General features: G+C 44.1%; 1 protein-coding gene and 1 long non-coding RNA gene across 3 annotated transcripts in view; one reads left to right on the top strand and one right to left on the bottom strand.

Moving 5' to 3' along the window:
* Positions 1-24,653, top strand: part of CDH4 (cadherin 4) — a 1,018,047-nt gene that overhangs the window by 785,698 nt on the left and 207,696 nt on the right. The window contains exon 4 of one of the 2 annotated variants that reach the window (XM_063959329.1): positions 12,756-12,950. In XM_063959329.1, the coding sequence (XP_063815399.1) occupies positions 12,756-12,950 (195 nt within the window). Of the gene's footprint in view, positions 1-12,752; positions 12,951-24,653 lie in introns of both variants that reach the window. The other variant, XM_063959328.1, reaches the window with a different exon arrangement.
* Positions 1-24,653, bottom strand: part of LOC135055360 (uncharacterized) — a 145,501-nt gene that overhangs the window by 71,971 nt on the left and 48,877 nt on the right. The window lies entirely within an intron of this gene.

Raw genomic sequence — 24,653 nt, 5'->3', positions numbered from 1 at the left:
ACGCAATTTTTTATTTTATTTTAACACTGTTTTTTTTTTAAATAAAGGTGCACAATGAAGCCCAACACAGATCTCTCAGATCCGGCCGAGATTCATTGTATTAAAGTCGGCAGTGTTTTACAAGTCACTCACGTAAAACACTGCCTAAAAAAACGAATGACATCGACATCGGTAAAACCGAAAATGCAGAATACGGCATTGACCGAAAGTAACCTCACCGCTGACCACAAAGTTCCCACCATTGGTTATAATGGAGCGCATAGGCGCTACATTGTAACACTGCCGTGTGCCGCCTGTCATACACTACAGGAGCACACAGCCAATCAGGAGGGTGCCACAACGTGGCGTTCCCTGATTGGCTGATGGACCCCTCTTAGACATAAGTCAGAGGGGGTTTCTGGCATTCAGGGAAAGGGGTCCCATGTGAAAACATGGGGCCCCTTTCAGTGCGAGGTCGGGTGTCCGTTTTTTTATTTTGACAAGTACGTGGATTACAAATGGATTACAAGAAGAAGAGGCTTCTACACTGGAGTATGTGAGTATAATTTTTTCCACAGGTACACCATGGATTCTACATGGAGAAGAGGACCGACCCTCGTGTGAACATAAGGTAAGTATGTGTATATGGAGGTGTGTATGTATGCATTAAAGTTATACTTTCAAGGTGTGTGTCTTATGTTTTTATTGGGGTATTTTTTTAGTAGTAGTACTACAGGTACCAGCGGGCCCGGTTTTCCTCTGCATGCTGGTACTTGTGGTTCTCCAAGTACCAGGTTGCGGGGGAGGCTTGCTGGGACTTGTAGTACTGCTACTAAAAACAATATTCATTTTTTTACACAACGGCTATCAGCCTCCCATCCGCAGCCCTTGGATGGGGGGGGGCAGCCTCGGGCTTCACCCCTGGTCCTTGGGTGGCTGGAGGGGGGGGGACCCCCTTATTGAAGGGGTCCCCACTCCTCCAGGGTACCCCGGCCAGGGGTGACTAGTTGGTTATGTAATGCCAGGGCCGCCGGGAGCTATATAAAAGTGTCCCCCGGCTGTGGCATTATGTATCTGACTAGTGGAGCCCGGTGCTGGTTTCAGAAATACGGGGGACCCCTACGCTTTTTGTCCCCCGTATTTTTGGAACCAGGACCAGGCGCAGAGCCCGGTGCTGGTTGTTTAAATATGGTAGAACCTCTATCATTTTTTCCCCCATACTTTTGCAACCAGGATCGGCTCAAAGAGCCCGAGGCTGGTTTTGCTTAGGAGGGGGCACCCCACGCAATTTTTTATTTTATTTTAACACTGTTTTTTTTTTAAATAAAGGTGCACAATGAAGCCCAACACAGATCTCTCAGATCCGGCCGAGATTCATTGTATTAAAGTCGGCAGTGTTTTACAAGTCACTCACGTAAAACACTGCCTAAAAAAACGAATGACATCGACATCGGTAAAACCGAAAATGCAGAATACGGCAGCTTAGTAAATTAGTCGTACTAAATTCAATAAGTTGCATATTTACACTTTCGATGTCATTCGTGATTGAACTTTGACCTCAAACGGGAAAATACGATTTTTAGTAAATATACCCCATTAGCTTTTCATTTCATTAGTTTTCAAGAGGAATGAAGCATACAGGGCCGGCTCTACCATTAGGCAGCTTTTGGCGGCTGCCTAGGGGTGCCAGCTCCTGGAGGGTGCAACTAAATTATTCTAGCAAAAAACTGAAGGATGACTCTGTGTGCGGCTTCCTCTTTACACTGCGCTGGCCGCTGCTGAGGGTCTAATCAGGTGCACCCGTCACTATCAGGCTGTACTACAGAGTGCCTCAGCGCTTCCTCCGTGCTAACAAGTGTAACATCATGTCATATGAAGGCACATAGGAGGCGGATGTAACTATGGCTCCCCAAGGTGCGCACCCACGGCCGCTGCTCATAGTCCTGATGCAGGCCCCTGGATTCTGACTCATCAGCAGCAAGCAGCACCTGACTACATGTCTGCACCTGCAACATCGCTGTAATGCTGCTGCCTGCCTGTAAGAGGAGCCATGCTAATTATGAGGGAAAACAAGGAAACACTGGGGGTAATTCTGAGTTGATCGCAGCAGCAAGTCTGTTAGCAATTGGGCAAAACCATGTGCACTGCAGGGGGGACAGATGTAACATGTGCAGAGAGAGTTAGATTTGGGTGGGTTATTTCGTTTCTGTGCAGGGTAAATACTAGAGATGAGCGGGTTCGGTTTCTCTGAATCCGAACCCGCCCGAACTTCATGTTTTTTTACACGGGTCCGAGCGACTCGGATCTTCCCGCCTTGCTCGGTTAACCCGAGCGCGCCCGAACGTCATCATCACGCTGTCGGATTCTCGCGAGGCTCGGATTCTATCGCGAGACTCGGATTCTATATAAGGAGCCGCGCGTCGCGGCCATTTTCACACGTGCATTGAGATTGATAGGGAGAGGACGTGGCTGGCGTCCTCTCCATTTAGATTATAAGAGAGAGAGATTTACTGGAGCTTAGGACTAGGAGGAGTACTGTAGAAGTGTAGAGAGTGCAGAGAGTTTACTAGTGAGTGACCACCAGACAGTGCAGTTTATTTAATATATCCGTTCTCTGCCTGAAAAAAGCGATACACACAGTGACTCAGTCACATACCATATCTGTGTGCACTGCTCAGGCTCAGCCCAGTGTGCTGCATCATCTATATATATTATATATCTGTCTGACTGCTCAGCTCACACAGCTTATAATTGTGGGGGAGACTGGGGAGCACTGCAGTGCCAGTTATAGGTTATAGCAGGAGCCAGGAGTACATAATATTATATAGTGAGTAACCACCAGACAGTGCAGTTTATTTAATATATCCGTTCTCTGCCTGAAAAAAGCGATACACACAGTGACTCAGTCACATACCATATCTGTGTGCACTGCTCAGGCTCAGCCCAGTGTGCTGCATCATCTATATATATTATATATCTGTCTGACTGCTCAGCTCACACAGCTTATAATTGTGGGGGAGACTGGGGAGCACTGCAGTGCCAGTTATAGGTTATAGCAGGAGCCAGGAGTACATAATATTATATTAAAATTAAACAGTGCACACTTTTGCTGCAGGAGTGCCACTGCCAGTGTGACTGACCAGTGACCTGACCACACTGACCACCAGTATAGTTAGTAGTATACTTATATTGTGATTGCCTGAAAAAGTTAAACACTCGTCGTGTGACTTCACTTGTGTGTTGTTGTTTTTTTTATTCTATAAAAATAAAACTCATTCTGCTGACAGACAGTGTCCAGCAGGTCCGTCATTATATAATATATAATATATACCTGTCCGGCTGCAGTAGTGATATATATATATTTTTTATATCATTTATCATCCAGTCGCAGCAGACACAGTACGGTAGTTCACGGCTGTGGCTACCTCTGTGTCTGCACTCGGCAGGCAGTCCGTCCATAATTGTATACCACCTAACCGTGGTTTTTTTTTCTTCTTTATACATACATACTACTACGACATCTCTTTATCAACCAGTCTATATTAGCAGCAGACACAGTACAGTACGGTAGTTCACGGCTGTGGCTACCTCTGTGTCTGCACTCGGCAGGCAGTCCGTCCATAATTGTATACCACCTAACCGTGGTTTTTTTTTCTTTCTTCTTTATACATACATAGTTACATAGACATCTCTTTATCAACCAGTCTATATTAGCAGCAGACACAGTACAGTACGGTAGTTCACGGCTGTGGCTACCTCTGTGTCTGCACTCGGCAGGCAGTCCGTCCATAATTGTATACCACCTAACCGTGGTTTTTTTTTCTTTCTTCTTTATACATACATAGTTACATAGACATCTCTTTATCAACCAGTCTATATTAGCAGCAGACACAGTACAGTACGGTAGTTCACGGCTGTGGCTACCTCTGTGTCTGCACTCGGCAGGCAGTCCGTCCATAATTGTATACCACCTAACCGTGGTTTTTTTTTCTTTCTTCTTTATACATACATAGTTACATAGACATCTCTTTATCAACCAGTCTATATTAGCAGCAGACACAGTACAGTACGGTAGTTCACGGCTGTGGCTACCTCTGTGTCTGCACTCGGCAGGCAGTCCGTCCATAATTGTATACCACCTAACCGTGGTTTTTTTTTCTTTCTTCTTTATACATACATAGTTACATAGACATCTCTTTATCAACCAGTCTATATTAGCAGCAGACACAGTACAGTACGGTAGTTCACGGCTGTGGCTACCTCTGTGTCTGCACTCGGCAGGCAGTCCGTCCATAATTGTATACCACCTAACCGTGGTTTTTTTTTCTTTCTTCTTTATACATACATAGTTACATAGACATCTCTTTATCAACCAGTCTATATTAGCAGCCGACACAGTACAGTACGGTAGTTCACGGCTGTGGCTACCTCTGTGTCTGCACTCGGCAGGCAGTCCGTCCATAATTGTATACCACCTAACCGTGGTTTTTTTTTCTTTCTTCTTTATACATACATACTACTACGACATCTCTTTATCAACCAGTCTATATTATTAGCAGCAGACACAGTACAGTACGGTAGTTCACGGCTGTGGCTACCTCTGTGTCTGCACTCGGCAGGCAGTCCGTCCATAATTGTATACCACCTAACCGTGGTTTTTTTTTCTTTCTTCTTTATACATACATAGTTACATAGACATCTCTTTATCAACCAGTCTATATTAGCAGCAGACACAGTACAGTACGGTAGTTCACGGCTGTGGCTACCTCTGTGTCTGCACTCGGCTGGCAGTCCATAATTGTATACTAGTATCCATCTCCATTGTTTACCTGAGGTGCCTTTTAGTTGTGCCTATTAAAATATGGAGAACAAAAATGTTGAGGTTCCAAAATTAGGGAAAGATCAAGATCCACTTCCACCTCGTGCTGAAGCTGCTGCCACTAGTCATGGCCGAGACGATGAAATGCCAGCAACGTCGTCTGCCAAGGCCGATGCCCAATGTCATAGTACAGAGCATGTCAAATCCAAAACACCAAATATCAGTAAAAAAAGGACTCCAAAACCTAAAATAAAATTGTCGGAGGAGAAGCGTAAACTTGCCAATATGCCATTTACCACACGGAGTGGCAAGGAACGGCTGAGGCCCTGGCCTATGTTCATGGCTAGTGGTTCAGCTTCACATGAGGATGGAAGCACTCAGCCTCTCGCTAGAAAACTGAAAAGACTCAAGCTGGCAAAAGCACCGCAAAGAACTGTGCGTTCTTCGAAATCCCAAATCCACAAGGAGAGTCCAATTGTGTCGGTTGCGATGCCTGACCTTCCCAACACTGGACGTGAAGAGCATGCGCCTTCCACCATTTGCACGCCCCCTGCAAGTGCTGGAAGGAGCACCCGCAGTCCAGTTCCTGATAGTCAGATTGAAGATGAAGATGTTGAAGTACACCAGGATGAGGAGGATATGGGTGTTGCTGGCGCTGGGGAGGAAATTGACCAGGAGGATTCTGATGGTGAGGTGGTTTGTTTAAGTCAGGCACCCGGGGAGACACCTGTTGTCCGTGGGAGGAATATGGCCGTTGACATGCCTGGTGAAAATACCAAAAAAATCAGCTCTTCAGTGTGGAGGTATTTCAACAGAAAAGCGGACAACAGGTGTCAAGCCGTGTGTTGCCTTTGTCAAGCTGTAATAAGTAGGGGTAAGGACGTTAACCACCTCGGAACATCCTCCCTTATACGTCACCTGCAGCGCATTCATAATAAGTCAGTGACAAGTTCAAAAACTTTGGGCGACAGCGGAAGCAGTCCACTGACCAGTAAATCCCTTCCTCTTGTAACCAAGCTCACGCAAACCACCCCACCAACTCCCTCAGTGTCAATTTCCTCCTTCCCCAGGAATGCCAATAGTCCTGCAGGCCATGTCACTGGCAATTCTGACGAGTCCTCTCCTGCCTGGGATTCCTCCGATGCATCCTTGCGTGTAACGCCTACTGCTGCTGGCGCTGCTGTTGTTGCTGCTGGGAGTCGATGGTCATCCCAGAGGGGAAGTCGTAAGCCCACTTGTACTACTTCCAGTAAGCAATTGACTGTCCAACAGTCCTTTGCGAGGAAGATGAAATATCACAGCAGTCATCCTGCTGCAAAGCGGATAACTGAGGCCTTGACAACTATGTTGGTGTTAGACGTGCGTCCGGTATCCGCCGTTAGTTCACAGGGAACTAGACAATTTATTGAGGCAGTGTGCCCCCGTTACCAAATACCATCTAGGTTCCACTTCTCTAGGCAGGCGATACCGAGAATGTACACGGACGTCAGAAAAAGACTCACCAGTGTCCTAAAAAATGCAGTTGTACCCAATGTCCACTTAACCACGGACATGTGGACAAGTGGAGCAGGGCAGGGTCAGGACTATATGACTGTGACAGCCCACTGGGTAGATGTATGGACTCCCGCCGCAAGAACAGCAGCGGCGGCACCAGTAGCAGCATCTCGCAAACGCCAACTCTTTCCTAGGCAGGCTACGCTTTGTATCACCGCTTTCCAGAATACGCACACAGCTGAAAACCTCTTACGGCAACTGAGGAAGATCATCGCGGAATGGCTTACCCCAATTGGACTCTCCTGTGGATTTGTGGCATCGGACAACGCCAGCAATATTGTGTGTGCATTAAATATGGGCAAATTCCAGCACGTCCCATGTTTTGCACATACCTTGAATTTGGTGGTGCAGAATTTTTTAAAAAACGACAGGGGCGTGCAAGAGATGCTGTCGGTGGCCAGAAGAATTGCGGGACACTTTCGGCGTACAGGCACCACGTACAGAAGACTGGAGCACCACCAAAAACTACTGAACCTGCCCTGCCATCATCTGAAGCAAGAAGTGGTAACGAGGTGGAATTCAACCCTCTATATGCTTCAGAGGTTGGAGGAGCAGCAAAAGGCCATTCAAGCCTATACAATTGAGCACGATATAGTAGGTGGAATGCACCTGTCTCAAGCGCAGTGGAGAATGATTTCAACGTTGTGCAAGGTTCTGATGCCCTTTGAACTTGCCACACGTGAAGTCAGTTCAGACACTGCCAGCCTGAGTCAGGTCATTCCCCTCATCAGGCTTTTGCAGAAGAAGCTGGAGACATTGAAGGAGGAGCTAACACGGAGCGATTCCGCTAGGCATGTGGGACTTGTGGATGGAGCCCTTAATTCGCTTAACAAGGATTCACGGGTGGTCAATCTGTTGAAATCAGAGCACTACATTTTGGCCACCGTGCTCGATCCTAGATTTAAAGCCTACCTTGGATCTCTCTTTCCGGCAGACACAAGTCTGCTGGGGTTGAAAGACCTGCTGGTGACAAAATTGTCAAGTCAAGCGGAACGCGACCTGTCAACATCTCCTCCTTCACATTCTCCCGCAACTGGGGGTGCGAGGAAAAGGCTCAGAATTCCGAGCCCACCCGCTGGCGGTGATGCAGGGCAGTCTGGAGCGACTGCTGATGCTGACATCTGGTCCGGACTGAAGGACCTGACAACGATTACGGACATGTCGTCTACTGTCACTGCATATGATTCTCTCAACATTGATAGAATGGTGGAGGATTATATGAGTGACCGCATCCAAGTAGGCACGTCACACAGTCCGTACTTATACTGGCAGGAAAAAGAGGCAATTTGGAGGCCCTTGCACAAACTGGCTTTATTCTACCTAAGTTGCCCTCCCACAAGTGTGTACTCCGAAAGAGTGTTTAGTGCCGCCGCTCACCTTGTCAGCAATCGGCGTACGAGGTTACATCCAGAAAATGTGGAGAAGATGATGTTCATTAAAATGAATTATAATCAATTCCTCCGCGGAGACATTGACCAGCAGCAATTGCCTCCACAAAGTACACAGGGAGCTGAGATGGTGGATTCCAGTGGGGACGAATTGATAATCTGTGAGGAGGGGGATGTACACGGTGATATATCGGAGGGTGATGATGAGGTGGACATCTTGCCTCTGTAGAGCCAGTTTGTGCAAGGAGAGATTAATTGCTTCTTTTTTGGGGGGGGTCCAAACCAACCCGTCATATCAGTCACAGTCGTGTGGCAGACCCTGTCACTGAAATGATGGGTTGGTTAAAGTGTGCATGTCCTGTTTTGTTTATACAACATAAGGGTGGGTGGGAGGGCCCAAGGACAATTCCATCTTGCACCTCTTTTTTCTTTTCTTTTTCTTTGCATCATGTGCTGATTGGGGAGGGTTTTTTGGAAGGGACATCCTGCGTGACACTGCAGTGCCACTCCTAAATGGGCCCGGTGTTTGTGTCGGCCACTAGGGTCGCTAATCTTACTCACACAGCTACCTCATTGCGCCTCTTTTTTTCTTTGCGTCATGTGCTGTTTGGGGAGGGTTTTTTGGAAGGGCCATCCTGCGTGACACTGCAGTGCCACTCCTAGATGGGCCCGGTGTTTGTGTCGGCCACTAGGGTCGCTAATCTTACTCACACAGCTACCTCATTGCGCCTCTTTTTTTCTTTGCGTCATGTGCTGTTTGGGGAGGGTTTTTTGGAAGGGACATCCTGCGTGACACTGCAGTGCCACTCCTAGATGGGCCCGGTGTTTGTGTCGGCCACTAGGGTCGCTTATCTTACTCACACAGCGACCTCGGTGCAAATTTTAGGACTAAAAATAATATTGTGAGGTGTGAGGTATTCAGAATAGACTGAAAATGAGTGTAAATTATGGTTTTTGAGGTTAATAATACTTTGGGATCAAAATGACCCCCAAATTCTATGATTTAAGCTGTTTTTTAGTGTTTTTTGAAAAAAAACACCCGAATCCAAAACACACCCGAATCCGACAAAAAAAATTCGGTGAGGTTTTGCCAAAACGCGTTCGAACCCAAAACACGGCCGCGGAACCGAACCCAAAACCAAAACACAAAACCCGAAAAATTTCAGGCGCTCATCTCTAGTAAATACTGGCTGCTTTATTTTTACACTGTAATTTAGATTTCAGTTTGAATATACCCCACCCAAATCTAACTCTCTCTGCACATGTTACATCTCTCCCCCCTGCAATGCACATGGTTTTGCCCAACTGCTAACAAATTTGCTGCTGCGATCAACTCAGAATTAGGCCCACTATTAGGTAAGTAACTCATGGTGGTTTCTGCGAGACCACAGACAGTACACATATTACAGCCTGGTGGGTGGTTTGCACTTGTAAACAGCATAATAGGGAAACACAGGCACTGGGGTACAATACAGTACATATGGAGGAGGGGGGGGGGTCAGTAATTAACTTACAGATGGGGGGATGGAACACAATAAGGAGCATACAAATATATGTATATATGTATATAATACTGTATGTATGTATACACATACAATTAAATATCCCACCAGACCCCATAGACCAGGGCTGGCCAAACCAGTCCTCGAGATCTACCAACAGTTCATGTTTTCTAGGCCTCCTGGAGATCTGTAGAATTGTCAGTTAGGAATGAATGCAGCACATCTTAATTAGTAATGACTACACCTGTGCACCAGCTAGGTGGGCTGGAAAATGTGAACTGTTGGTAGATCTCGAGGACTGGTTTGGCCAGCCCTGGTATACAGGATAGATAGATAGATAGATAGATAGATAGATAGATAGATAGATAGATAGATAGATAGATAGATAGATAGATAGATAGAATTGTTATCCCAGCACTCAGCAAAAAAATTTAAATTGGCCTCTGTGTCCTATACAATTGCCAACATGCCGGCTAGCGTGTATACATAGGCAGAAAGAACGGTCATCACTCAAGGATTTGAAAGTAAAAGTACTGTAAATTGTGAACACAGTCACGAAAATATACTTTTTCACTTCAAAAGTTCAGTTGTTTCTGAACTGGGGGGGGGGGGGGGGGGGTTTGCAGGTTAGGGGGCTCAAGGCTGGAGATTTGCCTAGGGTGCATAGAGACCTTGCACCGGCCCTGGAAGCATTGTTTCAATGAGCTGTAAGGGTACGAACAAATTTGTCCACATCTGTATAGATTAATTCTCTTAACTATGGGACCACCTGCTTCTTACAGTTTACAGGCTGCTGGGATTCCGTCATCCCGTCTGTCTGTAGACCATACCGATTCCCCTTAAGCAACAGTGCTTAGTTGTCAGGGAGCCATACTACTGTATATACCATGTTCAAATTCTGTTTAAACATAGAAAATCAATGATGAAATAAAACAACCACAGAGGCTGCGACAGGGTAGAGAGACTGGTTTCAGGATTGAGAATTGAATGCAGTCTATACAAAACCGATTGTGTAACTTTTTTAGGGGCTTTAGAAAAATACTTCTATGCAGGGTCCTGCTGGAGAACTTGTTTTCAGTGTGTATAAGACAGTAATGGTCTGTTGTGTCTCTATAGACAAGAAAACAATGTGCTGTCTGAAATTATTTTTTTATTTTTTTAGAAATAAGCACCAAATTATATGTTAGGAACAAAGAAAGGTACAATTGTACTTTTCCTTTTTGTTTGATATCGACAAGTCGCATCTTCAAAAGACACTGAAGAGCCTTTTCTGTCTCGGTATTGTTAACCCTTTTCACCGCACTCAAAGAGAAACATACCATAAAGCACTTCAGAATATAATTTTGGAACACTTCCTAGGAAGCGATGTTAGGTGAATTTGTAAGATTAGAATGGAGGCAGTATATTTACGTGAACCATCTGTCGAGCTATCATTTTAAAATAGGCTATTAACTTCCCTGTATATGTTATGGAATGTCAGTAAAATGAGATTTGCATTTTATATGGCATATTCAAGCAGACCGCAGCAAGTGTTGCCAAAATCACAGGTTTGGGTGCTTATGCTATCTGGACGCATGCACAGTGTGATATAGATGCATGCACAGAAGAATAAAAACCCTCCACCGTGTCTGACATCGGCAGTATATACGACTCAGAATCAGGCCCATAATGTCTATCTCTTATTCCTTAGTGGTGTGCCAGAATGTTCATCCCAGCATACTTCAAAGTACACACCTCTTCTCGACTCAACGCCTCCAACGACTATAGGCACACCTTGGGGGATATTCATTAGTTTGAAAAGTCAGCTGGGTGTCTGTTTTTCTTATCTAATAGACAGGAAAAAACACCCAACCGACTTTTCAAACAATTGAATTCCCCCCTAGTGTACTAAAGCTAAACAATGGCAGGAGTTGCTCTGCGCCAAAGTGTCATTGTGACATCACATCCTACCTCACACAACTTTCGTACCCCTCCTTTCAAAACAATACATTTTTCATAAGTCTTTCTTACTAGAATAATATTGGATTTAGCCTAATTTATGGCGATATCTTAACTGAATGTATTACATGTAACTAGATCTGTGTATGAGAAGTGTTCTATTGCATTACACCTACATAGAAATATGCTTATGACAACTAGTGCAAAAGTATAGGTTGACACTGGAAGACTGATAGCTGGGAACTGGTCATTTAGTGTTATTCTGCTCATGTAAGGCTTATATGGGCACATACAACATGGGGGGTAATTCAGACCTGATCGCTAGGGTGCGGTTTTTGCAGTCATGCGATCAGACAGTCGCCGGCTACATGGGGAGGGGTAAAGTGCCGTGCAGGTGTGTGATCGCTTTTGTTGCAGAGCTGCACAAACTTCAGTTTGTGCAGTCTCTGCACAGCTCAGGGCTTACTGTTACTGTGCGATTGTTTGCTGCTGATCGGGGCCAGAGTTGACATCAGACACCTTCCCTGAAAACGGTTGATCCCACTTGCGTTTTTCAGGACACTCCTGTAAAATGTTCAGTTGCTACCCACAAACGGCCTCTTCCTGTCAATCACCTTGCGAACGCCCGTGCATTCAAAATTTTCGGCCCGTCACTAGGCACCGATGCCCGGTGCAATAATCCGACGTGCCGGCGCATTGCGGTGCATACACACGCGCAGTTCAGGTCTGATTGCCCGCTGTGCAAAAATGCACAGCAGCAATCAGGTCTGAATTACTCTCATGGTGTATGAACCGCTTACTTTGCTACAACAACCCCAGTATGACCCTGTGGATTATATGAAAATGTTGACATGAATGGTATCAGTACTAGTTGTAACAGGTTGTGGTGCTTGTGGGTTTGTAAAGTAACTTGTTCCAGTAAAAAATATAAAAAGTCTGTCTATCTCTCTTATTTTTCTGCCCAATGAATAACCTTGGAACCAGAGGCCTGATTCAGATACGGTTGCAACTTCAATGGTGTCGCAACTGAGCAATTATCGGTAGGCTGCACAGGCTCCACAGCCGCAGTGCGCACACGTCAAGGTACCTGTGCGATGCCGCTCGCAGTGAGAAATCAGTCACAGAGTGACAGGAAGTGGCCATTTGGTGGAGGTAACGTGTAGTGTCTACAAAAATGCAGGCATGTCGTGACCGTTTCCATTTGCTAAGAATGTTGCAATGGCATCAGTGAGCATCTTTGTTCACTTGTGGGCGGTTGCTACACTTGCGCTGCCTCCCAGTTCCATCACTGAAAAGGATTGCTGATGCTTCGGCATTGCGATCGCATCTGAATCAGGCCCCAAGTTCCTGCTTAACCTAATCTAAGTCCAAATGTCTGTACAGTATGTCTGGTTATGTCGCCTCTTACATCCACAGTCAATAAAACATAAAATTAAAATAAAAGTATATTGTAATACAGCTATGCTCTCTCATGTTTATATATTGTATATTTTAGTTAAATATTGTTGGACTAATTCTCTCAATTTCATCTGTTTGTCTCTCTACAAATATATACTAAATCAACCTCATCAGCAGCAGCGGCAGCAGCAGCAGCAGCGAGGTATATGGGACCAGCCAACCGAGCACCCACAGACCCAGAGTGGTACTCTCTTACCATGGCGACAGCATCGTGATGCTAATGGGCTGAGGAGACAGAAGAGAGACTGGGTAATTCCTCCAGTCAATGTACCAGAGAATTCAAGAGGACCATTTCCTGACCAGCTGGTGCGAGTAAGTATCACCAAACTTCCAACAAATGCTGTCTCATTATGTGTCTCAGTGCAACAAAAGTTCAGCTAGAAATATAATGTTCTGTGTTCCTTACAAAATGGAGGCACAAGATTACTATGGCAAAAGAGCAGATCAATATGGAAATACAGTACAAATACAATATGTTCTTTCTGACATTTTTTACAAACCACAATATAAAGAGCGTGTTTCCAGATTAGGGGAAATGTAAAAAACCCTCTACTAACCTGATTGTAAGAGAACATACACATCCCTATAATCAAGGATGGATGGGGGGCAATAATCGTCCCTCCAGCTGATGTACACTACACATCCCAGCATGCCTTGCCACATATTTGTTCTCGAGGCAGGTATTGCAAAAGGTATGCTTTTGGTGAATCATTCCCAACTACTGTATGTTTTTTAATTGCAGTTACATTTTTGCATATATGTGTAAATCTGTAGTGTTCATAGTACACAGATAGCCCCACGCTGACACATTGTGAATGGAGCCAGTCTCCTGTAACTCCAGAGTAGTGTACACAGCACACAGATAGCTCCATGCGGACACTCTGTGAAAGGAGCCAGTCTCCAGTAACTACAGAGTAGTGTTCATAGCACACAGCAGGGGAACTTTGTAGGTCCCATAGCAAAATTTTGAAGGGGCACCTGTCCAAATGCTTCTAGAGAGACACATCTCTACAGCAGTTGCTAATTTTGTGCCCTATAATAGTGTTCAAGCTCATTTTATGAACCATAGTAGTGCCTGTAAACGTTATGACCCATAGCAGTGCCCTAGTTCACATTATGTCACATTATGGCTGCCAGTATACATTATTCATAATTCAACACAATTCCCTCAATTTACATGACATACAGTGCCTCCAGTTCATATTCTGCCACATTACAATGAGCAGGTCCAGGGACATAATTAGATATGTTGTAGGCCCAAGGGCAAAAGTTTGGAAAGGCCCCTATGTATCTACCAATGGTGAAAAATATATATAACGTAACGTATGCCCCTCTCAGCTCTGGGCCCCATAGCACCTGCACCTATGGTAGCTACACCTTTGTATATAACACATGTAACTGTGACAGGGAAGGTGGCTCCTCTCACCTCTGGGCCCCATAGCAGCTGCACTGCCTGCACCTATGGTAGCTACACCTTTGTATATAACACATGTAACTGTGACAGGGAAAGTGGCCCCTCTCAGCTCTGGGCCCCATAGCAGCTGCACTCTCTCCATTTATGGTAGCTACGTCTTTGGCACACAGATACCTCCATGCTGACACACTGTAAATGGAGCCAGTCTCTTGTAACTCCAGAGCGATTATGCACAGGAAACATCGTGCAGCATTTGAAAGCAAACGCTTTTTGGGTGGGGCTGGAAAGGCGCTAGTATTCCAAGCACCTATGTGATACCACCTACAAAGTAACATTAGCTATTCTGCTGACACCATTGTTAGCAATTTACACTCAATGTTGCATTTATATACTGTAGTTTCCCTTGTACCTTAATTTGTGTTTTTTGATAAGTGATGTCAGAAGGTAAGTGATCAAGAATGGGCTCAGGTGGTTAGACTACCCACCCCTTAGTGTCGTCATTCAAAGTGTTTGTAGGACTCTCCTTATGTTAGAATACAGGTTACTGATATAACTATGTTAAAATTACCCACAACTGCTGAGAAACATATTGGCCCTCATTCCGAGTTGATCGGTCGCAAGGCGAATTTAGCAGAGTTACACACGCTAAGCCGCCGCCTACTGGGAGTGAATCTTAGCTTCTTAAAATTGCGACCGATGTATTCGCAATATTGCGATTACTAACTACTTAGCAGTTTCTGAGTAGCTCCAGACTTACTCTGCCTGTGCGATCAGTTCAGTGCTTGTCGTTCCTGGTTGACGTCACAAACACACCCAGCGTTCGCCCAGGCACTCCCACCGTTTCTCCGGCCACTCCTGCGTTTTTTCCGGAAACGGTAGCGTTTTCAGCCACACGCCCCTGAAACGCCGTGTTTCCGCCCAGTAACACCCATTTCCTGTCAATCACATTACGATCGCCGGAGCGAAGAAAAAGCCGTGAGTAAAAATACTTTCTTCATAGTAAAGTTACTTGGCGCAGTCGCAGTGCGAACTTTGCGCATGCGTACTAAGCGGATTTTCACTGCGATGCGATGAAAAAGAACGAGCGAACAACTCGGAATGAGGGCCATTGTTGCTTCTCCTCCTTCAAGTGCAATGTGTAATGTAGTGCCCTCTAGTGGCTATATATATGAGCTCATCAAAAATCTACTGCTTTGTATATGTATGTGCCCTTCATATATACACACATACAGTACATATACATCTGACATCAGAAATATTTATGTTTGATATGCGAAGGCATTTGTGCAAGGATAGTTGGCACAGGAAGTCCATGTACATTTTAGAGCCCGGTTAGGGAAGGGTGTGGTTCATTAGGTCGACATGAGTTAGGTCGACATACATTGGGTTGACCATGTTTGGTCAACATGCATTAGGTTTACATGATCACTAGGTCCACATGGTCATTAGGTCGACATATGCTAGGCTGACATGGGAAAAGGTTGACATGAGTTTTTTTTTTAGTTTTTTTGTGTCGTTTTCTTCGAAAAGTGATGGGGAACCCCAATTAGTGAACCGTAACCCCTCGCATGGCTCGCTTTGCTCGCCATGCTTCTGGCATGGTGCCTCGCTCTGCTACCGCTGCGCTCGGCACAGGTTATCTTTCCCACTTGTAGTCCACGTGGATCATTACGTATGAAAAAGGTCAAAAAATTGAAATAATTGTGAAAAACTCATGTCGACCTTTTTCCATGTTGACCTAATACACGTTGACCTAATGATTAAAGAGAGACAGATAAAGTACTAACCAACCAGCTTCTGTCAGTTTACAGGCTTGTTTAAAAAATGTTAGGTAGGATCTGATTGGCTGGTATTTTGTCTCTCTCCACTTTATCTCTCACTAAGCTTTAACAACTGTCCCCCTACATCTTATAAATTACCAAAGTCTCTGCACTTTTCGCAACTTGCAGGCTATTATATCTGTCCATAAAGATGATCGGAGCTGTGCTAAATTTAGCACAGCTACGATCATTCACACTGACATGCAGGGGGGACGCCCAGCACAGGGCTATCCCACCCCACATGTCAGAGCCGCTCCCCCCCCCCCCAGCAGAAGTGCAAAGGCATCGCACAGTGGTGATGCCTTTGCACTTCAAGAGTAGCTCCCGACCAGCGCAGCTTTAGCATGCTGGCCGGGAGCTACTCATCGTTTCCCGGCCCGCAGTGGGTGCGTGTGATGTCACGCGGCGGCCCGCCCCCCATTCGGTCCAGCCACGCCTGCGTTGGCCGGACCGTGCCCACGAAACGGCGGCCAAGCGCTGCCGTTCCGCCCCCTGCCCAGTGACCATCTGGCCGTCTGGCGTGCGCCGGCACGCTGTGGCACTGGCGCGTGCGCAGTTCTGACCCGATCACACCGCTGCGATAAACTGCAGCGTTCGATCGGGTCAGAATGACCCCCACTGATACTTCTGTGAGTGGTAGTATAAGCAGATCATGGAGAATAAAAATTGGGATATTATCAGGGCTAATAAGTTTCTTTGGGCAGTGCCCAGAAAGTGTGAGACACTTGACAAATACTGTTTACTGCACCTGTGTGTAAAATGTTTTTTGGTATAGAGATATTCACATACAGGCCCTGATTCAGCTTCATACACTGAAGTGCGGAAAATGCTATTTGTCGATTTCAGCACGTCTGGACTTAAATTGCTATCGAATGCAATGTGATTGCATTCTCCAGAACGGGACCTTCACACACACAGTGGCCGCGAACACGGGAGAATGCGTTTGCATCGCATTAATGATGCGACCTGAATAAGGACCCCAATCGGCTTTGTGGGGTTCTTAAAGGTTTATATATATAAAAATAGGTACAGTATTTTCTTTTTCTTTTTTCCTAATATGTTGGGGCTCCTTATTTGCTGCAGGGAGGAAATCTGCTGGAACCAGTTTATAGCACCTTCAGGTGGGGAAGAAAGTTGTGGATTTAATGAGGTAAACAGCCATTTGTGCTGAAAAACACATTAATGGAAGCAGCTCAGGAAAACAGTTTGCTGGTTTCATCAGTGAACGGATAAGTGGATAAGGTTTGACAGAATCACACCCTGGACATTGCGCAAGTGACTCTGTTCATTACATGCAATAAGCACTTTAATAATCCAGAACAAACTGTGCTAGAGCACTGATTTCCTGATGTTATCTCCCCGCACTTCCTTACATCAGCACCAGTGCATGACAGAGATACAGGGGTGTGTTATGGATCACTCTACGTAACCCCATCAGCACTGCCCACCTGTTAGCGGCTGAATCCCCACTGGTAAAGAAACGTATTAGGCAGCCAACTATGGTAACCACCTGCGGCTTCTTAGCTCTGATGTTTTTCTGGCCTAAGTTTATTTGTCACCATCCCGGTTAGGTCTGTGACCTACATGTGGTCCCATGCAGAGAGGTCAGGGGAAGAGCTCAGTGTGAGCTGAGACCTAATCAGTGAAGAGGCTGCTCTGTAATGGCCTGGAAAGGGAGGAAGACAGAAAAATGTGTCGCTTCCCCAACACCTAATCTGCAACCTGGTTGCCGGCGACTGACACATAAAGGGGAAACAGTCAGATCTGACATGCACAGGGGCTGACCGACGACTGTGGGTTAAATAAAAGTACAAGAGGAAGATGAGAACTTAAGATAAAACAGTACTGGTGGTATACTAAAGAATATAGCAGCTTTGAATAGAATAGATTTCAATTGCCTGCCTCCCTATTAAACATTGTCTGTGTTGCCACCAGGCTTGTGCACAACATTTATCATGCTGATTTATATTAAACAAAAGACTCATCAAAGTCACAATTATACAATTCCCTAAAGAACATAATAATGTCAGTCAAATATCTAGTAAATGAATAGAGTGAAAATGATTACAGAGGAAGCAGTCTTTGTTGTACCATTTAGTTCACTAGGTTCCTTTAGAATGTAAGCTCTCACGAGCAGGGCCCTCTTCCCTCATGTGCTTATCCTTTCTTACTTTAATAATCCTCAACTGCCCAAATCCCGCAGTTTTTTGACCACCTTGAAACTCATCTCTATGTCGTTTATGGTGTAGTTATGCTTAGTTACCCTGTACTTGTCCTGTATTGTCTTCACCTGTAAGTCACTGTTTTCCTGTTTTGATTATGTGCATATGTACTCTGTAATTGGGCGCTGCGGAACCCTTGTGGCGCCATATAAATAAAGGATAATAATAATAATAATAATAGAGATTGATACCCTTGTACCATCGAAGTGAATGGGACTTATAGTTCTATAGGTTGCCTACCTCTGCTCTTGAATCATCAACCTAGACTCCGATTCACATCTAGCAGACAGTGATCCTGTCTTAGCATATCTTATTATTTTACTCAAGGGTGTCTTAATCATATACACTTCACAAGAATAAGCCCTAGCACGTCAGATTATTCCCCAGCCTGCTCTCCCACTCACTACCGGACTGAAAGTATTGCTCATCCTCCTTGTTATGATCCTGCCTCCCCTCTTGCACACATTAAGCATTGCATCCCTAGATTACAATTTCTCTTACCCCTTCCCATAGACTGGGTTGAGGCTGACATTGTAATCCAGCTTGTGTAGCGCACAATGTAAGTTGCAGTCACAGCACAAAGCCTCCATTTCAAGTTCTTCCCTGCTGCATAGAGGCCTTCCCTGTAATTATAATTATACATATTGTATTTATCTGTATCTTGCCCTAAGGGAATATATATAGTGTCCTTGCTGGAGATTAAATCCATCATATACCGTGGACGAAATGTGAAAAGTTTTATTGCTAAGATCGACTATTTCCTCTTCACTTCCCTCTCTATATCTCACCCATACGTCTACATATTATTTTACTCTAGTGTCATTGACAATTTGTCTTCCCTTCTTACACCCCCTCCTTCAGGTAGAGCACCTCCCCCTCCCCCTTCCCCCCTTCACTGTATTAATGCAGGAGGGAATTTCTCAGAGACATGGTTTAAAATGCCTCGATAATTTGCTGGAGAACATTCAATTAGAATATATTAATATTTTAGATTTCCCTCATTAATTTCATATCTGGAGATTTAATTTAGTGCTGGGGTTTGTGGCCAAGGGTTGTGCGGCCAGCTTGTTGTTTGCTGTGTCTACCTGTCTGTCATTCACCAGGAATGAACTCAGACATACACATAAACAATGAATTTATTAATCAGGGCTTAGATTTTTTGCACAGACTGGATATTCTTCGATACTGATTTGTTGACCAACTGTGAATTTAAACACTGTTGTTGGTTTTTGTTATCCAAATCTTGCACAAATTTTATTAGCATATACAGAACTGGCTAGCCAACTATAATCCTTCTAGATAAAATCCTAGCTAAGACAGGCAACTAAACTCGCTTTACCTAAAGTACTGCATTTCTAATTATTGAGAAATGTAACTATCACCCAGCAACTACCCACACTAAAGTGTTAAGATAAAATTTTCTACTTTGAAATGTATTTAATTGTAGGGCTTTCATTATAGCACAGTACAAATATCCTCCCACCACAGAGTGAACATATTCTCTATGCAGGCAGATGAACCAATTTTTATTTATATGATCATCTAGGTGGTACTGTTACTGTAGCAACCGTGCAGCATTTCCTTACTTAAGACAAAGCTCACTTAAGTGGACCTGGCACCTACTGTATAGAAGAGGCAGAGGCATCAGTTATGTTAGCCAAATGAATATGATCCCTAACAATTAGCTATGGGACCAGTGACATCACTGAGAAATAACCTTGCTGATATTCATAAGGTACAACATGCTTACCAGCATTTTCAGAACCCCCACCAGGAGAAGAGGGGGTGTGGTGCCGTCATGCCCTCTGCTGGTTGAAGCTTCAATGTGTGGCAGCTTACAGTGGAGGGTGGAAGGGGGGGAGGCTAGGATAATACAGTAAATATGGTGCTTAATGTTCAGTAGCCTGCACAGGAAAGTGTGTGTATCAGCTCCACACTCCGAGGATCACACTGCACAGATCCTATTTGTAAATACCCCTAATTTATATAGTATGAGCCTCATTCAATAAATGAAACCTCCTTTCTGCTGAAAGTAGATTGCAGAATCTCCATTCCCTCGGATGATTTCTAAAAGAAATAAGAATTATCTAGTGTCAATTTTAAAATCTTTATTGAATTACACTCACATTTTACAAGATAAAAATGCTGCACTCTAGTGCCCCCAGTAGATCGCAGTGTACCAGGGCTGTAATCTGCCCAGTGCTGCATGGTTGCAGGGAGTGAGACAGGAAGAAATGAAGCACCTGGAACATGCTATGGATACTCTGCAGCAGCTACTCTCCATGAGCCCTGCAAGCCAAGTGCAGGTACTATGAGGTAGCAATGATGTAACCCACTGGGACCTGTACCATTGGCAGTGGCACTGCTTGCACACTCAAAGTTATGGCACTGCAGTGCATAGATAGGTCACGTTATGTCACACTTTGTTTTCCCAGTTCACATTATGCCACAATGTAGGGCCCCCAGTAGGTCGTTTTATTCCATAATTTAGAGCCCCTAGTAGGTCACTTTATTCCACCCTGTATTTCCTCCAGTAGGTCACATTATGCTACAATTTAGTGCCTGCATTAGGTGACATTATGCCACACTAAAGTGCCTCCAGTAGATCACATTATGCAACACTGTAGTGTGGGGGCACCAGATTACACTATCAGACCTGGCACAGTTCTTCTCCATCAAAGCAGGGAGCTCTGTCTCGCCAGGAAAGTGTTGCCTTATTTCAAAAAGTTAAGAGCTCTGTGGGCTGCCCATCTATCACACAAGTGCATCACCTCTGGGGCTGCCACATTTACATTTACGTAGCCTCATCTCGTACCCCATAACCCAATCCTTCTCCTTGTCATAAAGCAGAACTCACTCCAGCCATTGTGAGTTTTCAAAAATAAACACAATTTACAAAAAAAATAAAAAAATAATCAGCTAGCGACAGATGGCTCCAAATGTCTATCAGCTAACCAGGGCGTATGGCCCAGCTGCCCCAGTGGACACTACCCACTTATATTGCAAACTATGGGGTAGATGTATTAACCTGGAGAAGGCATAAGGAAGTGATAAACCAATGATATGTGCAAGGTGATAAAGGCACCAGCCAATCAGCTCCAATATGTAAATTAACAGTTAGGATCTGATTGGCTGCTGCCTTTATCACCTTGCACATATCACTGGTTTATCACTTCCTTATGCCTTCTAGAGGTTAATACATCTGCCCCTCTGATCTTTAAATGCTCTCTGAAAACTCATCTACTCTATTCCTACCTATATCAATCACACTGCTACAACCTTGCTACTTCCTAATTCCAATCTATTGTAAAACGCACATGCTCCATTTCTGCCAATAGATTGTTACTGTAGCTCTCTCATGAGCAGATCCCTACCAACCCCTTGTTTTCATGTCTGCAATTATTTTATCTATCCTGATTGTTCCTATGTTATGTGCTCCGTCTTTCCCGATGTTCTGAGGAGCACTGTGTCATCTTACAAAACAACACCACAGTTGATATTAATAATAATAATAATAATAATAATAATAGACTACATTCTCATGAATGTTATTGCAACCACAGAACAGTTTTCTCCACTGAATGGATGTGACAGGTCCAATTTAATACAAAAACTATCTCTTCGCCTAAAACAACATCTATATCTTTTACAGTCCAATTAAGAAAAAAATAAAGTGAACATAAATGCTGCTTTTAAATCAATCATATTTATGTAGAAGCATAGTAACTCCTAATGATATATATTATTTAGCATATCTTAGCTGCTGTGTAGCACTGGCCATGATAATTAATCAGCTAACCAACACTTTATTGTAGCCAGTACTGAAATGCGAAATGTTACAAATTCAAATTATTATTTTTTGCACTATCTCCCGTTGGGTGCCTCTGCATTTAATTTCCTGCTTAGCTTCCGGTTGATTTGATGGCGGGCAGATCAGGCGCTCTCCTCTGACTGCCTGGAACAATAGGATGTGTCTGTACATCTCTCTCTCGTTTTATTACTGCATTAAATGATTTGAAGACGCTTTCTGCATCCACCCCTGTGTTTAATCGTCCTGTCAGCTCACTTTGCTGATGAGCAGTTCTCTTGATATGGGATTTTATGGTATGCGTGTTATACTGTTTACTTACAGCTGTTTCGTATGTTAACCAAATGTTGTGTTTCCTGCTTCTGGTGTTGTTATATTTTAGCTGGTTTTTTTTAGGCATAAAATTTGCTCATTTGGAAGAATATTTATGGCATTATGTAGCTGTCAACCTGTGTGGAACAGACACGTATTCTAAAACCATACATTGTGACTTTGTCCTTAACCTGTATTGTACAGTATAATAAAATTGCTTTGGCGAATAGTAAAGACCTGTGGAATATGTTTATGGGTTGTTTCTTCATAGAACTAACAGTGTGCACTGCAAACATGCACTAACTCAGACTGACCAATAATATATTTACTAACTTGCATTAGATCACTAAGGGGGACATTTACTAAGCAGTGATAAGAGCGGAGAAGTGAGCCAGTAGAAAAGTTGCCCCATCAAACAATCAGCAGCTCTGTATCATTTTATAGTATGCAAATTATAGATGTTACTTCAGTGCTGATTGGTTGCCATGGGCACTTCTTCACTGGCTCACTTCCCCGCTCTTATCACTGCTTAGTAAATGTCCCCCTAAACGCTGTAAGGTTATTGCTTGCTAAGGGTAAGTAGGCAGCATGTCAACAATCACAATGTCATCAGTCAAAGTGTCGACACCATAATGTCGATTCCAATATCATTCTGTGGACATGTTTAAAATGTCGACACCCAACATGTTGACATTTGCAAATGAACAATAATCAAAATATTGTCACATGAAATGTCGACAGAGTGAAGACATGTTGACAGTTTGCCAGTGTTGTCATTGTGGTTGTCCCACAGCTGTGAAAATGTTCCATTCAGCTCCATGATAGAGGACTGGATGGACTGAGTGCTTCTGAGATACAAGAGAATCAGCTTCCGGCTATATGTAACACAGGATGAGGGTGGACGGTCCTGAGAGAGGACAACCAACTCTAATTTAAGGAGTTAGAATAAAAGAATTTAATCCAAAGTTAAACTTCATTTTAGGACATTCCATACCATGCTACCAATACTGTCATGTTTAGGGGTCAGTAGTACCCCTTAGGATAACTGTGCTGTAATCCTCATCTGACACCTCTGATAGGTTAAATTGTTATCCACCTTGTTGAGTGTTTCATTTTACCTCCCCCTGAATCAACACAAAACAGAATTCAGTAAAAGGTGTGATCTTATGCCTTCTTTTAAAAGAAAAAACCTAACTCACAAATTACTGATTTGTCTCATGATCAAGACCATATGTAGAAGCAGGTATAAATGTGATTGTGCGCCCTATATGTTTACATACCTCTCTATCTTGCATCCTCCTTTATTTGTGCTATAGACATAGGCAGTTGTTGAAGCTCAAATAGCAGAAGAGAAAAAGGAAAAAACTGCACCCCCTTTCCCAAGAGCACAGCGGTCCCATGCCTCTGCCTACTTTGCCTAAGCCCTGCTCATGATTAGTCTTTCCTAGAATGATGTTATACTGGTGACCATGGCATGTTTATAGATTAGTCAATAGCAATATTGGAAAAGTGACCTTACCTTAGATTCATGACAGTCACTTGGTGGGGCCTTCAAATGAATTACACGGCCTGTGATAGTATAATGAATCTTCCTCTGTGATCTCCTACAGATGGTGGAGATCATTTTATGATTCTTTGTTCTCAGCACTGGGCTAATACCACAACAGGGTTCTGAATGCCTAGGTGCACAATTTATACTCAAAGGCACAACATGTTGATGGATTGGCCATATACAATCATGTGCTGCATACTACATCTTTAATTAAAAACTAAAATAATACAAGGTCTTAGGCCTTATTTCCATGAGTTGAAGCTAGTCCTGTTTTCATCCTTTATCACATTGCTTTCTTATGTAGGATTCCAGTATAAAATAAAATATATGATAATTTTTATCTACTAGTAAGACGCATAATTTTTTTTCTTCTAAAGATACACGATGGAAGTCGTGGTCATAAACCTTGGGGGGAGGGGGTACAGTGTAAAATATGGCAGGCAGGGGACAGTATGAAGAAAAGGTTAGAAACGTGTCAGCCAATGTAAAATGTCCTAAAAGAGCTGAAAATCTTGATCCATTGGGGTCTATTCATGAAGCAGTGAAAAGAGTGGAGAAGTGAGCCAGTGTAGAAGTAGCCCATGGCAACCAATCAGCTGCTCCGTACAATTGTATAGTATGCAAATTATAAATGTTACTTCACTGCTGATTGGTTGCCAACTTCTCCACTAGCTGACTTCTCCACACTTTTCACTGCTTCATGAATAGACCCCATTGTCCCCAGGGAATGCAGTTAGCATCCCAGCAGTCATGATGCCAGTGATCATGTGACCACTCAGAATCACGGCGCTGGAACACTGAACGCCGACATCTCCAGCTCCCTCTGTTAGCCATGATGCAGAGGGATTGCAATCACTTACATCTCCTGCAGCTTTCCACGGGATGAC

Source organism: Pseudophryne corroboree, chromosome 3, assembly GCF_028390025.1.
Source record: "Pseudophryne corroboree isolate aPseCor3 chromosome 3, aPseCor3.hap2, whole genome shotgun sequence".
Lineage (NCBI taxonomy): Eukaryota > Metazoa > Chordata > Amphibia > Anura > Myobatrachidae > Pseudophryne > Pseudophryne corroboree.
This window is presented reverse-complemented; position numbering and strand designations above follow the sequence as displayed.